This window comes from Lepidochelys kempii, chromosome 3, assembly GCF_965140285.1.
Source record: "Lepidochelys kempii isolate rLepKem1 chromosome 3, rLepKem1.hap1, whole genome shotgun sequence".
NCBI classification, from domain to species: domain Eukaryota; kingdom Metazoa; phylum Chordata; order Testudines; family Cheloniidae; genus Lepidochelys; species Lepidochelys kempii.
Genome location: NC_136382.1, coordinates 206414973 through 206431500, shown reverse-complemented (window position 1 = coordinate 206431500; position 16528 = coordinate 206414973). Strand labels below are relative to the sequence as shown.

At 39.0% G+C, this 16528-nt stretch overlaps 1 protein-coding gene across 2 annotated transcripts in view; it reads right to left on the bottom strand.

The window, feature by feature from the left end:
* CFAP61 (cilia and flagella associated protein 61) overlaps positions 1 to 16528 on the bottom strand; it is a 209698-nt gene that overhangs the window by 108628 nt on the left and 84542 nt on the right. For both annotated transcript variants that reach the window (XM_073339783.2, XM_073339782.2), the window contains exon 18: positions 8034 to 8161. In XM_073339783.2, coding sequence (XP_073195884.1) covers positions 8034 to 8161 — 128 coding nt within the window. The remainder of the gene's footprint in view (positions 1 to 8033; positions 8162 to 16528) is intronic.

Below are 16528 nucleotides of genomic sequence, written 5' to 3'. Positions count from 1 at the left end.
AAATGAATAAGCAAGAATCAAATCCTGTGTTACACCAGAGGGCAGAGTTACTAGCACAACAAGCCAGCTATCTCACATTTCAACTGGCAAATTCCACTGTACTTCAAAAAACAAAACAAACAAACAAACAATCAAGCAGAAAAAAACCACACCCAATGGGCGCCTGACAGCCTGTTTTGAAGATCCCAATAGTCACATCTCAATTATGGATAGAAAAATCTCTTTTCCAAAGCATGCATCTTTAAACAAGGAAAAATAACCATGAATAGAACTGAAAAGCAATGATTTCCAATGCCACTTAAGGAAATGGAAAACATAAATGGATTGTGGTGCAGTTTGAATGCTCCTTTTTTATTCTCAACTGCATTGTCCAGATTACGACAAACTCCAAGGCACTCAGATACAAAGCTCCATAATGAGCTGATCGTGCTATTATCATGCTTAGTCACCCAGGTTTTTTTTTCAGAATTAAAATATCAACTTTTCTTCTCATTGATTACTTTGAACATTACAACAGGCCCTTTGTGAGGTATAATATTCTTTGCCCTAAATATAGGGGTTTTTTTTAAAATAAAAAGCAACACCTACAAATATATACAAATACAAGGCATGCCAGAATGCTTGGTCCCAGCCTGGTGTTTGCACAATATGTTTAAAATGGCAAATGCTTAAAACAGAAATAGTCTTGGTTTTGAGTTGAAAATATACTCTAAAACAAGCCATTTCATTATAAAATAATAATATGGCTGTAATAATTCAGAATTATTTTTGGCAGAATAAAGTCAAATGATTGCTAGGAAAGATGATCTTGACTCATAGCCTTCCCCATAGGTTATGCTAGTATCAGTCACTGACAGTATCCATTGTGACATTGATTTAACAACAAGGCAAGATATGACCTATCCTATTTATCTCTGTCACAACTTGATCTCTATTCACTAGAAATGATGGAAGGCAACAATGTCTGAATGATGCAGGCCCAGTGACACTGAACACATGGTAGACTACAACATTGTTTTGCATTTGCCTTGGTATGAAAAAAAAGCAGTCAAAAGGAACCATACATATATCAACTCATGTGGCAAAGACCGATAGAATAAAACAATAAAGATCACTAAACCCTTCATTACATGTTAGCTCTGTGATCAGCAAGTAAGCACTAACTATTTAATTAGTCAACTAATTAGTGACAGGCAACATGGAAAGCTTCAGATGTTCTCAGACAAATGTAAAGATAAAAAGCCTAATTAAACAGCAAGCATTATGCTCGCTATTGCCAAACAGGACAGATGTGCAGGATATTATGCAATAGCGTGCTGCCAGATAACAGAAGTTGTAGTTGGTCTGTTGCAAATAGTGCTTTAAAAAAAACCCTAGTATTTCTAAGCTATTCTTAGGTACCTTCAGAGGGAAGCTGATTTCTTGACAGGAAATCGGGGATTTAGCAAATTAATGAGACCATCTAATTTTAAGACCAGATTCAATGTCTTACTGAAATAAACTTTAAGACTATGATCCTTTAAGTGCCAAAATATGTTCTATTCTGTGTCATCGTTTTACATTTTGTGATCTCAGCAACCTCTTATCTGTTATGTGTACAGTACATTTATGTATATAGAGTTCAGAGAATAAGTCATTGTTTATACCACAGGTTGGATTAACAAGGTTTTAAAATCATGGATTAAAAGGAACTTTTTTCATAATGAGGACACAATAACACTTCCCCCACCTAAATGCAAAGAGATGAATAAAAAGCGAATTGGTTCATTGTACTGGAACCAATGACAAGATACTGCCGTGAGGAAACTTTCTGGGATCTTGTAGCCAAACTCCAATCAACTGTTGGCAGAGCATGCTAGTTAGCATGCTGTATAGTGAATCATATGCTGGAATAAACTAAAAATGACATAACATGAATTATTTTCTTCCCTGGCCTAACTTTACTATTGTAACTGCCATTCTTAAATACTGTCTGACACTAAATGTTTGTGGAACACTAGAATAAATGAAAAACAACAAATCAGGTACTCCGAGGGATGGGGGGCTAGGATATTTTTTCAGAGTATGTCAATATGTAAGAAAATGCATAAAATATAATGCTATAAACTATGTTCAAGTGGAAATGTTGTTGAGGCAACAGTGATTAAAATGAGATGTCTTTTTCATTCTATACTCAGTTTCCAGTTGCTCATAATTTTCTCAAATCAAATATTTAACTCAGGTTGGCATTTCTCTTGCTTGATCTCAGCTTCAAGGTCTTTTTTTTAAACTCTGAACTAAGTACTTACTTTTAAAAACAGAATTCACACTTGAAAAATACTTTCAGATGCTGTTTTTGCTGCTGAACAATTCAAATATGGCTTTGTTTTATAACTTTAAATTTAGCATGTATATGCCAGTATATCTCAGTAAGGAATGCATATTTTACCAAGTTTGAAATGAGGAAGTTAAGAGCAATTTAAAATTTTATAATGCACATGATCAGTACATTAAGTTCACTGCAGTGATTATTTTAATAATTACAGTAGATATTTCAATATCCAGTGACATAAATGGAAGCATGTATATTTATTCCAATATGACTATAGCTCCATAATAGGAAACATTTCAAGGATCACACACTAAAATAGATTCAGGTAGAACCAGATCTTGCATTCCGTATACCCCAAACTTCCAAAAAAATCCATTGTTGCCAACTGTCCAGGTTTAGTCACAAGTTTCATGGTATTTGGTATTTTTCTTAAAGCCTCAGCTCCTGGAATTGTGTAATCAGAATCTCAGCTTTAAAAAAAGAACATTTCTAGAACTCATAGTTGTAGACAAAAGCTTAAAAACATAAGCCCTAAAAGCTCAAAAACCAGAAGGCAAATAAAAATAACCCAATACTTAGTTCAAAAATCTCATTACTTTTAAGCCAATCGCATGGTTTTGGGGGGTCCTGACATGATTTTTTTTTTTATATCTTGGTGTTCACAACACTGAGGATGTAAGATTGTATATTTTTACTTGATGTCTGATCAAACTCTCAGACTAAGTATTTCAATGCAAAAAAAAAAAAAGTCCATCTTTTAAAAATCTGTCCCTGGTACTTCTTTAGTTTGAGTCAATCCAAAATCGTCTTTTCTTCTGACATTCTACAACAAACGGTAGGCAAGAGCACCAATGCGACAGTTTGGAGTGGGGACAACAACAGGGACTGACATGTTGCTGGGTTGAACTGCTTCTCCACAAAAAGAGCATTGTTAGGCTGCTGCCTCTGCTTTAGGGCTGGTGTACATGCAAACATTGTGCTGGTTTAACAAAAGGTGTGATGTTGCACTACCTTGTCTGAATCCTAGACAGTGCCCTAACTCCTGTCTTTGTGTGAGGAGAAGCATATAATTGCATTGGCCAGGAGGAGCCCTGGGTATGAATTGTGGGAGTCACAATTCCTTCCCTGCTTGCCCTTGCTCCTGCAGGGAAGCTAATTACTGTAGCAATTTATGGTGCTACTCATTCCCCCCTACTAGTTCAGCTCTGCTGGCTGATGAACTTACGGGGCAGAACCAAGGCTCTGCTTGCTTCCTCTCTTTTGCCCCTTCCCACACATTTGATTAGGGCTGGGGTGTAGTGGCTGCCTGAAGCCTGCTTTCACACCTGTATCTGGACTCACAATCGGGGAAGGCCATGCAGCTGATGAAGGTGGGTCTTCACTCTCCTGTGTAACTGCCTAGGAATGATTGACAGTTGTGCCCTTTTTGGTCAATTCTCGAAGAAAAAATTCTCACTCTTGTGTGGACTAAACTAAAATTACTTTTGAGCTAAAACTAACATCTAAAGCAGGAGCCTGAACTCAGGAAAAAGGAGCGGGAGTCATTTATTTGGATAATGGCACATGGAAAATAAGAACCACTGCACTCACATTCACTGGGGTAAAACATTAGGGCTATAAACCCTCATATTTCAGGGCATGAACCAACCACTTGCTGAAGGAAGGGGTGTTAGAAAGAAGCTTCTCTAGAGGGTATAATAGTCCACTATAGGATTCTCTGAAGCAGCTGGTACTGCCCCCTGTCAGACAGAACACAGAATTAGCCATTGGTCTGATTCAGTATGGCAATTACGGGTGTTCCTACAACCTCCTGATATTCACTCTGTGAGTGAAAATGAGGGACTTAAGAAGCATTTTCTAATAAAATAATATAATACAAAATATACTTCAGCATTTTGGAGGATGGACCTCAAAGCACATTTTTACATTTGGATGATAAGAACTGATGCTAGAATCTGCCCTATTCAAACAGTGAAAGCACTGAATGTCTTAGAAAAATAACTGGAGCACTCTGCCTCAAATGGATTTTCCACAAACTACAGTGTTACTGCCACATTTTATACTACAATGCAATATAGCACCAAGAAGCAGTTTTCTACATCTTTGAAACAAGTAGATATAATTCAGTATTTAATGAAAAATATATTTCCTCAGTCTCAAACAGGTTGAAATCACTTCTAAAATCTAGTTGTAATGACTGTATGCAGGTAAGTGAATTATATTTGTGTGTTTCTATGGTGACTACTAATGTAAAATAATTAAGTAGGAAGAAAAATGAGGAGAAAACTACTTCCTCTTTTAAGGATTAGGGGGTTTATAAATTGATTCAATCTAGTTATTTTTAGTACATGTAACCTTTGCAAACAATGGTAGAAAATTGTGAATATATTAAATTAAATTGTATTAAAAGGTCTCTGCATTGACCAGGAGACTTTCTTTATCAACTGCTGATATGAAAATTAAAACTTAGCTTGTTAAACTTATACTACATTAATATAAAAATATGTAAAAATCTGATGCTGAATACTAGCTCCTTTGATTCTTTGAGTTCTTAATGGTTCTTATGTGGCAGCACTCAAGTTTCATGAATCTGAAAGTTCCAATTATATTGTCTTCAAGACCAGTACTCCTAAATATCACACAAACAGATCTTGTGAGAACTCTTAATTAGAACACAGCTGGAATAAGGCTTACTGCTGAAAAGTCTTGTCTGTGGAACTCTCTCAGAGCTGTAAAAGTAAATTGTCAAGGATACAATTGATTTTTGTATGAAAAATGCTGTACAAATGGGAAGGATACTCTAGTGGTTAAGGTGTTGGACTGGAACTCATAAGATGTGGGTTCAACTCCCAGCTTTGTCACAGGCCTCTTGTGTGACCTTGGGCAAGTCACTTAATCTCACTGTACCTCAGTTCTTCATTTGTAAAATGGGGATACTACTACTTTTCTCCCACCCTTTGTCTGTCTTGTCTATTTACCCTGTAAGCTTGTCAGGGACTGTGTCTTCCTTTTGTGTGCAGTGCCTAGCATAATGGGGCACTGGAAACAGCTAGGCTCGCTGGATGGTACTATAATATAAATTAGTAACAACATTGCAAGAGTCATATACATAACACAGTTACAGAGTTTAGTAAGTAACAGCACATGGTGAGAAACAGAAAAAAGAGTAACAGCTAAAAAACGCATTGGGATAGAGAGCCTAAGGTGCAGTGGGCAGAAGCACCAGAGGAGAAGGGCCTTACACCAACGGGGGATACACTGCGTCGAATGTTAGAAAGAAAGGCATTGGCAACCCGGAAGAGGGAGTGGGAAAGGGAGCTATTCTGTCAATTGCTTATAACAGTGCAATACCATTCATAAAGGGCTTTATTCCCCCCCCCCGCAATGCTATACAGATATTTCTAATTGTAATATCAACAACAGTGGTAGTAGAAACAGCCCTGAACTCAGCTCTTAGCAGGCACAGAGTCATTAAACTGGCAATATTTTTTTCCATTATTTTGTTTCTGTAACAAATACTTTGCTGTGTGGATTCTACTCAGAATCTGGCATCTAAAACTTTATACTGGTTTTTAAAAAGTTTTTCAACACAAATTTAAGCATTTTAAATCTGCTTGAAAATGCACTCATATGGAAAAGACATTCATATCACAAGATATGAAAATTATACAAACATTTTCTTTAAGAAGAGTGCTCCAAGAACAATGACAATAAGAAAGGTAGACATAAAATTAGACCTCTTTTACTTTAATAGATTGTATGTGCTGTAGGAGAACGGGATTCTTGTTTTGATGTGTATGAGATCATGATAATCATGGAATAAACTTGTTTATTTCTCCATCCATCGAATAAACATAGTTTATTATGAATCTTTGATCTTCTCTCCTGAATTCCGCTCATCCACGTCATCATTACACGAGGACTGCTACTAATCCTGTCAAGTAATTTTAACACAGCCAAAATTTTGTTTAGGAAAATATCCTATCACAAAAAACATTTATTTGTCCCCATTTATGGCAGCTAAGAACAGATGAGTGCAAGGACCAAAAATGACCTTGGTCTCTGGTCCAAACCTTGCAATATTTGGTCCTGGAGCAGTGACGGTTTTAAATTCTGAGCCATTAGGATTTCATGAGCCATAAGGATTAGAAATGAGTGTGGAGAACTATAAATTAACCAGACCGGAAGCAGCATTTGTATTTAGCCGTGGCAGGTCACAAGATAATGGTCATTAAAATCTCAACAGTCTAAGTCAAGGTTAGAAAGTACTAGCTATTAAAAATATTAGTACTTGTTCCCTGACTCTGCCTGCACAGTTGATTTGCTTTTGTTTGGACAACTTATAATAACCATGGCAATTTGGTTTGCAGCTTTCTGATCTACAGTGACTGACTATGCCCCTAGTGGGACCTCTGGGAGGCAGGGATTACTGGAGTGCAGCACGCTCTCCCCACCCCCATCTCAGGGGCTGCAAGGGAAATGGTGTAGGGGCTAGATATGGCATCTCTGTGCTTCCTGAAGACTCCCAAATGCCAGGATAATCCTCAGCAGGAAAGATCTGATGGCTTCTATGGAAGCTGAGTGGGGCTCTGGTTTGAGCCCATTATGTATGTTCCAACTTAGCTCTGAAAATAATCCCATAATGAAGTGAAATGAAAGGAGAAGTGTTCATCTCTCTTTCTGGTACTATACAGATAGTACTGAGAAGGAAAGGTGCTAAATGTATTGCCAGCCAGGGTGGAAAACGTTCAGTACCACTCTTCTGGACTAGCTGATAAAAAAAAACCAACCCAAATACAAAAAACGCCAACAACCCTCCCACCCTGCCTGCCCCCACCCCCCTACACCAAAACCCAACAAAAACCACAGGGCCAGCCAATCAGTGAAGAAAAAACAAACAACCAAAAAATGGCCAAGCGACACAGCAGTATGACACCCCGCCCGTCCGCCCTCCTCCCCCCCATAACCAGCCCTGGTATTGTGCAGAGCTAGCTCCAAAGGTCAACAGTACACTGGTTTATATAGAAATGGCTAGAATATTAAGCCACATCTATATTGTCTTTGCAACCAAGTCAAACAACGAATGTTCAAAGAGGACTTAGACTCAGTTGAAGCTAAAGAGTGTTCTAATATGACTGGCTGCCCAATGTTGACAGACCCAAAACATGTTCTAGAATAGGCTCTAGGCTTTTAATTTACCTCACCAAGCTTCTAACTTCAAATCCATTTGGAATGTACAAGACACACACCCTACAACATTACTGCCAAGATTCTGCAGGTAGAATACAATGTAGTTTTGCACTCTCGTTGTTCAGTCCTCCTGTGAGACCTTCAGTGGCTGATATACAGGATGTCCTTTCATTCTAAAATTTGTATTTTTAGTTCTCTCCATTGCTAGTGAGGACCTGATTTTCAGAGATGACCTTCATTTTTGTGGGCAGTTTTGCACTTGCAAACAATTACATTAGTACTTTTGAACTGCTGAATCAATTAATAGGGAGAAATTTACCTCTTTACCTCCACATATCAGACAGTCATAGATCTGACTACTAATTTTGCATCCATAATTCAAATGCAGGTGCAATTATTTTTGTGGGTGCAGAACTGCACCAAAAGAAATAGAAGCTGAGTTGAAGCTTCATTGCCGAATCAAGACCTCTAAAATTAAAAAAGTAGCTTAGTTCCCTCACTGTAGGAAAGCCAGAAAAGTTAAAAAACTTACCAAAAAATCAGTGTTTCTAGAAAGGAGATTCCAACATTTGATGCACCAACCACCACAATTCTAGCATTGACAGACACTTTAGGCTCTAGCATCAGCTTTCGATTTATGTGGTTCAAAGCATAGCTTAACTGTAAAAGAAACCAAAAACAAGACATACTGTATAGACATGTGTACAAACCCAGGAGAAACCAGCTAAGAATCATTAGAATGTTAGTAATGCATTATCTTCCATTTTTCTAAAACTATTGTTATGGCTTATCAACATGACCAACATTATGAATTGCCCCAGACATACCACAAATCAACCTAGTGGCTAAACATTTCTGAGTAAGTATACACGTTTAACATGCTACAGAAAAGTACTAGAACTTAATGTTCCAACTTCTCTTGGAGAAGAGGTTATGAAGTATTTGTTGGTGGCTAGAGACTGAACTTGGAGAGTTTTCTATGATTTATTAACATTCACCTGGCACCTAGGAGCATATGTTCATATAATCTTTTGATTATTTTTATGCTTTCTGGAGCAATTGTTTTAGATTTTACCTTTTTTTAATTCATGGGAATATCTTTACCTGAAGCATAAATTTAACATAGTTTTAATATTTTGGATTTTTCTGTGTTCAAGCAGCACACTGAGAAATGGCTTCTAAAATCATTTTTCCAAATAAAGAAAAGTTAGACTGAGGGCCAGATCCTCAGCTGGTATAAATCAGCTCATCTTCATTGATTTCAATGGAGCTATGCCAATTTACACCAACTGAAGATCTGGTCAGCAGACTTTAAATAATTAATTCATAGTTTCTCATGTTCACTTCTTCCTAAAGTATACACTGGTTGAAACAGTAAAACTTGGTATAGTCATCTTTACTGGTGTCCTTTGGTTTCGCTAACCAACAGAGGGTGCCAGAAAATATGTGAGAGAGGGGTCAAGAGATAATAGTGCACTTGACAGAAAATCTCTGCAGTGTGCTATATATAGTTTTCAGTTTTCTCATGGAAAGCAGAGAGGCTTTTTCCATTTTGAAGCATTACACACTTTGCATTTTAGTTATTGCTTTGGGTTGCACAAACTTCACATGCCATAGAATGTATAATTGTAAATTCACATGTGCGTTGAAGGGAGAAATAGGAAACAGAACTACTTTTATTATTCATGAGACACTCTTCTCTTGCTCTACATTTCTGCAGACACACTTATTCAGGATACAATCTAAAACTTCTAACAGGTTTTCCTCTATTACCTTTAGGAGACAAGAGGGGGAAAACAACATTTATTCTTCCAAATAAATTATTCTTACAAAGATTTCTATGTATTTAGATTAGAGAATATTTCTCTTCATATAAATTAGTTGACACAATTGCTTGATGTGTTAAAAATCAAGCGTCAACAAACAAGGTGACTTTAAAGAGGCTGGCCATGCCAGGAACTACAAATGTGAAAGGTTTGGAGAAGTCTTTTTGTACCAGACAAGGTATTTTATAATCTTTGAAATCCAGAGATAAATGTATGTTAAATGCATGTTTTTGCCCTTCCACTTTTGTTTTCTTTTTTTTTTTTTTTTACTGCCAGATAAATGTTCCTCCAACTGTATTTTTGTATGGTACAATGATGACATCCAGTGGCCAGTTAGTTTAATCTCAGTTATGGGATTTCCCTAAGAATATTCCAGAAGATATTCTAGGAAGTTTACCATTCTGATTAGGATTCACGCAATCACCACAGATGTCAAACATATCAAATCTAGCACATCTTCCATATGATTCCGAACTGTTCAGCTGCTACCCATGTTTAGAGAAATGGTTTGATCATGAAGAAGACTGCAACACTGTCAGAACTTTTGCTTTACTGAGTATTTCACAAATTTCTGCTAACCATTTTAAACAATTTAACTCAAAAACAGTAGTATTTCACCTACTTAGACATTTGTTTTAGCAAGATTTGTTATAATAAACTCCATGTTTAAGGAAAATTATTTTATGAACATGAAAATATAAAATGTTTCAACATTTCAGAAGTTTGAATGCATTTATAATGTAACAAAAAGTGAAAATCTTTTGAAACGAAATTCGAGAAATCAGGAAACAAAGTTCAAATTATTAATGGATTGTCTTTACAGCAGAGTTTTGTTTAAAAAATAAAACGTGCATATTTATACCTTTATGCAATATGATAAATGTAATATTTTGGGGGCCAACCCTGCAAGTGCTCTACATGGAACTCCCACTGGACTTCCGTTGTTCTACACATGGGCGACTGCAGTCAGGGCCTTGAACTTTAAATTTCAGCTGCTAGGATTCCTGATCAGGAACCCCTTGACTCTTTAAATATACTTTAAGCAACACTATGAACTTGAAATCTGGTCAGTTTAAAAAAAAACAAATTAAAGGTAGCTTCAGGTATTACATCTATCCATGACAGGTTTCAGAGTAGCAGCCGTGTTAGTCTGTATTCGCAAAAAGAAAAGGAATACTTGTGGCACCTTAGAGACTAACAAATTTATTTGAGCATAAGCCACTGAATGCATCAGCTGTAGCTCACAAAAGCTTATGCTCAAATAAATTTGTAAATCTATCCATGAGTCACTCTGACAATTTTTGTGGTTGTACAATCACATTTCTGATAACAGTTTCCTCTCACCTTTTGCTCTGTGAAAGACCCAGACAAACAACGGAAAGTCAGTAAGGTCCTACTACCAGATAGGGGCAGATCCTCAGCAGCTGTAACTGTCAGAGCTCCATTGAAGTCAATGGAGCCACGACAATTATGAGCTATGACAATCTGATGATCTGCCCCATGGTAAGTAGCCCCTTTTATTTTGATGGGAATGCTCACATATTTAAAGTTAAGTGCATATTAAGGTATTTGTAGGGATTGAGGCCTAATTAATAACAGAGGCAGGAATCAGCTGAACTACCTATTCAGAACATGCTGTCAGATGCACAAAGTAAACAAATTGAAAAAATAGAGAAAAACATTCTTCTAATTTCATTCAGCTGTTATTTTAGGTGTTATTTTTACTAATGGGGGCGGGGGGAGTTTCAGGCAGAACTATGAATTTTAAGTTGGTGGTGTTCCTTTAGTTATTTGAACCAACAGCTGCACTATATAGCAGTGTGGCCTAGTGAATAGAGCACTGGACTGGGATTCAAGAGACCTGGGTTCTATTTCCAGCTCTACAACTGGCCTGCTGGGTGACCTTGGGCAGGCCACAGTGCCACTCTGTGCCTCAGTTTCCCTTTCTGTAAGATGGGGATAATGATTCTGAACCCCTTTGTAATGTGCTTGAGAGCTACTGATGAAAAGCATTATTTGAGAGCTAGGTATTATCGCAACAAAAAGTTTAAACAACAAACATACAAATCACGATTAAAACTGCTTTTTAATGTTCATCATCTACATTTTTCACCCAAAATACTGTTTGGATGTTCTAATACACATGCTTCTATTCTCACATTTAAAGCACTTTGTCCCATATCTTCAAAGGCATTTAGACACCTATTCCCATGGGAGTTAGGCACCTAAATAGGTTCGATGAGCTAGATCTTTCTGACTGGCAGACAATGTTAGAGAGCAGGGGTGAAATCCTGGCTCCAATGAAATCAGTAGCTTTGTCATTTACTTCAACGTGACCAATATTTCACCCCAGTTTGGGAGGGCTTGGATGTTACACACCATTGTACTTCCTGTTATATTGCAGACAGCTGCAGGGGCACAGGAGCCAGCAAACACAGCTGTAAACAGGGGAGTTTGAGGGGGCGTTTGAGGGGGCAGAGGAACAGACAGGCTAGTGAAGGGAGTGTGTGGTGGTCTGGCAGTGTTTTGGTGCTCGCTGGGGGTTTGTGTTGCTCTGCGTGGTGGTGTTTTGGTTTGGTTTGTGTTTCCCAGACTAACAGGACTTAGGTGGGAAGGCTATGACAGACCAGAGGCAGCAGTGATAGTGACCCAAGCAGTGGAAGACACAATGAAGATGACTGGATGTAGAAGCTGCGGCATGTACATGATCCTGGAGGGGGGACCTGAAAAGAGTTTTGTCTGCATGAAGTGCCGCCTGATAGAGCTGATGGAAAAGAAGATCGGAGGATAAGAGATGCAGGTGGAGACTCTGGTTGAGTTTAGAAGGGGGCTTGAGCAGATGATGGAGCAAAGACATGAGGCGGCTGAAGGGAAAAGCTCAGACTTGCGGATTGAAGCAGGACCAAAGAACTCTGAGGGGATACTGCTGGGTGAGGAAAGTGGACAGTGGAAGCATGTGACTAAGAGAACCACGCAGAGGAAAAGATGGGGCAGTGAAGGAAAAATAGTGCTCAGGAACAGGTTTCCAGAGTTGGAACATGAAGAAGGGGCACAGCAGGTGGTCACTGAAGGTGAGAGGGCAAGGAAGAAGAGAAGAGCAGATAGTCCTATAGGAAGAGGGCAAGAGTCAATGGAGATAACACAAAATATGAGCCCCAGGAGGATACGGGATGGGCTGAAGAGGATTGTAAGGGACAATAGGAATCGAGAGGACTTGCAACCAGATGGAACAGGGGATAGACTGGAGAATCGCACCATCGCCAGGAAAAGGCAGATCTACGTGATTGGGGACTCATTACTGAGAAGAATAGACAGGACTGTAACAAGAGCTGATCCAGAGAACAGAAGGGTGTGCTGCCTGCCGGGTACTAAGATACAGGGTGTGGACCTGAGGCTGAAGGGGATCCTAATGGGAGCGGGAAAGAATCCACTGATTTTTCTTCATGTGGGAACAAATGATATGGCTAGATTCTCGCCAGAACGTATCAACCGAGACTATGCCAGACTGGGGAAGTCGCTTAAGGAAATCTAGGCTTAGGTGATCTTCCATGGGATTCTGCCTGTTCCTAGAGAAGGGCAACAAAGGTGTGACAAGATTATGATGCTCAACAGATGGCTCAGGCAGTGGTGCTATAAGGAGGGCTTTGGGATGTATGGTCACTGGGAAGCATTCATGAACAGAGGACTGTTCTCTCGGGATGGCCTTCACCCGAGTAAGGAGGGAAATAAACTTCTAGGATGGCACAACAGATCAAGAGAGCTTTAAACTAGGAATTCGGGGGAGATGGTTGGGAGATGTCCAGGTAATCTCCAAGCCAGATTTTCTCTGTCAGAGGGAAGAAAACAAAGTAAGAAAGGATACAGCTGTGGGTAGGAGAATGGACATAAGGCGGAAGGGCAGCGTACATACCAATCTAATAGGTAATATTGGCGGTAGAATGTCTGTGCCCAATTGGGTAAAGAATGTGAGCGAAGCCAAACAGCAAAAATTAAGATGTTTGTATACTAATGCGAGGAGCCTAGGTAACAAAATGGAGGAACTAGATCTACCGGTGCAGGAAGTGAAACCAGATATTATCGGGATAACAGAAACATGGTGGAATAGCAGTCATGACTGGACAACAGGTATTGAAGGGTATGTGCTGTTTAGGAAAGACAGAAATAAAGGCAAAGGTGGTGGAGTAGCATTGTATATCAATGATGACGTACACTGTAAAGAAATAAGAAGTGATGGAATGGATAAGACAGAGTCTGTCTGGGCAAAAATCACATTGGGGAAGAAAGCTATTAGAGCCTCCCCTGGGATAATGCTTGGGGAGTGCTATAGACCGCCGGGATCCAGTCTGGATATGGATAGAGACCTCTTTAATGTTTTTAATGAAGTAAATACTAATGGGAATTGTGTGATCATGGGAGATTTTAACTTCCCAGATATAGACTGGAGGAGAAGTGCTCAGATTTTCCTGGATACAATAGCTGATGGATTCCTTCACCAAGTAGTTGCTGAACCAACAAGAGGGGATGCCATTTTAGATTTGGTTTTGGTGAGCAGTGAGGACCTCATAGAAGAACAACAACCTTGGTTCGAGCGATCATGAGCTAATTCAGTTCAAACTGAATGGAAGGATAAAGAAAAATAGATTTGTGACTAGGGTTTTTGATTTCAAAAGAGCTAACTTAAAAAAATTAAGGAAATTAGTTATGGAAGTGGATTGGACTGAAGAACTTGTGGATCTAAAGGCAGAGGAGGCCTGGAATTACTTCAAGTCAAAGTTACAGAAACAATCAGAAGCCTGCATCCCAAGAAAGGGGAAAAAATTCATAGGCAGGAGTTGTAGACCAAAATGGACAAGCAAGCATCTCAGAGAGGTGATTAAGAAAAAGCAGAAAGCCTACAAGGAGTGGAAGATGGGAGGGATTAGCAAGGAAAGCTACCTTACTGAGGTCAAAACACGTAGGGATAAAGTGAGAAAGGCCAAAAGCCATGTAGATTTGGACCTTGCAAAGGGAATTAAAACCAATACTAAAAGGTTCTATAGCCATATAAATAAGAAGAAAACAAAGAAAGAAGAAGTGGGACTGCTAAACATTGAGGATGGAGTGGAGGTTAAGGATAATCTAGGCATGGCCCAGTATCGAAACAAATCCTTTGCCTCAGTCTTTAATGAGGCTAATGAGGAGCTTACAGCTAATGGTAGGATGACAAATGGGAATGAGGATATGGAAGTAGATATTACCACATCCAAGGTAGAAGCCAAACTCCAACAGCTTAATGGGACTAAATCAGGGGGACTGGATAATCCTCATCCAAGAATATTAAAGGAACTGGCACATGAAATTGCAAGCCCATTAGCAAGAATTTTTAATGAATCTGTAAACTCAGGGGTTGTACCGTATGACTGGAGAATTGCAAACATAGTTCCTATTTTTAAAAAAGGAAAAAAAAGTGATCTGGGTAACTACAGGCCTGTTAGTTTCACATCTGTAGAAAGCAAGGTCTTGGAAAAATTTTGAAGGAGAAAATAGTTAAGGACATTGAGGTCAATGGTAATTGGGACAAATTACAACATGGCTCTACAAAAGGTAGATTGTGTCAAATCAACCTGATCTCCTTCTTTGAGAAGGTAACAGTTTTTTTAGACAAAGGAAATGCAGTGGATCTAATTTACCTCAATTTCAGTAGGCATTTGATACAGTTCCACATGGGGAATTATTAGCTAAATTGGAAAAGATGGGGATCAATATGAAAATTGAAAGGTGGATAAGGAACTGGTTAAAGGGGAGACTACAATAGGACACACTGAAAGGTGAACTGTCAGGCTGGAAGGAGGTTACTAGTGGAGTTCCTCAGGGATCGGTTTTGGGACCAATCTTATTTCATCTTTTTATTACTGACCTTGGCACAAAAAGCGGGAATATGCTAATAAAGTTTGCGGATGACACAAAGCTGGGAGGTATTGCCAATACAGAGAAGGACCGGGATATCATACAGGAAGATCTGGATGACCTTGTAAACTGGAGTAATAGTAATAGGATAAAATTTAATAGTGAAAAGTGCATCATCATACATTTAGGGATTAATAACAAGAATTTTAGTTATAAACTGGGGACGCATCACTTGGAAGTAACAGAGGAGGAGGAGGACCTCAGAATATTGGTTGATCACAGGATGACTATGAGCCGCCAATGTGATGTGGCCGTGAAAAAAGCTAATGCGGTCTTGGGATGCATCAGGCGAGGTATTTCCAGTAGAGATAAGGAGGTGTTAGTACCGTTATATAAGGCACTGGTGAGACCTCATCTGGAATATTGTGTGCAGTTCTGGTCTCCCATGTTTAAGAAGGATGAATTCAAACTGGAACAGGTACAGAGAAGGGCTACCAGGATGATCTGAGGAATGGAAAACCTGTCTTATGAAAGGAGACTCAAAGAGCTTGGCTTGTTTAGCCTAACCAAAAGAAGGTTGAGGGGAGATAGGTTTGCTCTCTATAAATATATCAGAGGGATAAATACTACAGAGGGAGAAGAATTATTTAAGCTCAGTACCAATGTGGACACAAGAACAAATGGATATAAACTGGCCATCAGGAAGTTTAAATCTGAAAATAGACAAAGATTTCTAATCATCAGAGGAGTGAAGTTCTGGAACAGCCTTCCAAGGGAAGCAGTGGGGGCAAAAGACATATCTGGCTTCAAGACTAAATTCGATAAGTTTATGGAGGAGATGATATGATGGGATAGCCTAATTTTGGTAATTAACTGATCTTCAACTGTTAGTGGTAGATATGCCCAATGGCCTGTGATAGTATGTTTGATGGGGTGGTATCTCGGTTACTACAGAGAATTCTTTCCTAGATGTCTGGCTGGTGAGTCTTGCCCACATGCTCAAGGATTAGCTGATCACCATATTTGGGGTCGGGAAGGAATTTCCCCCCAGGGCAGATTGACAGAGGCCCTGAGGGGTTTTCTCCTTCCTCTGCAGCGTGGGAATGGGTCACTTGCTGGAGGATTCTCTGCACCTTGAAGACCACGATTTGAGGACTTCAGTAGCTCAGACATAAATTAGGGGTTTGTTACAGGAGTGGATGGGTGAGATTCCATGGCCTGCATTGTGCAGGAGGTCAGAGTAGACAATCATAATGGTCCCTTCTGACCTTAAAGTCTATGATTCTATGAAATTAAAAATGTCAGGCCTAAGAAT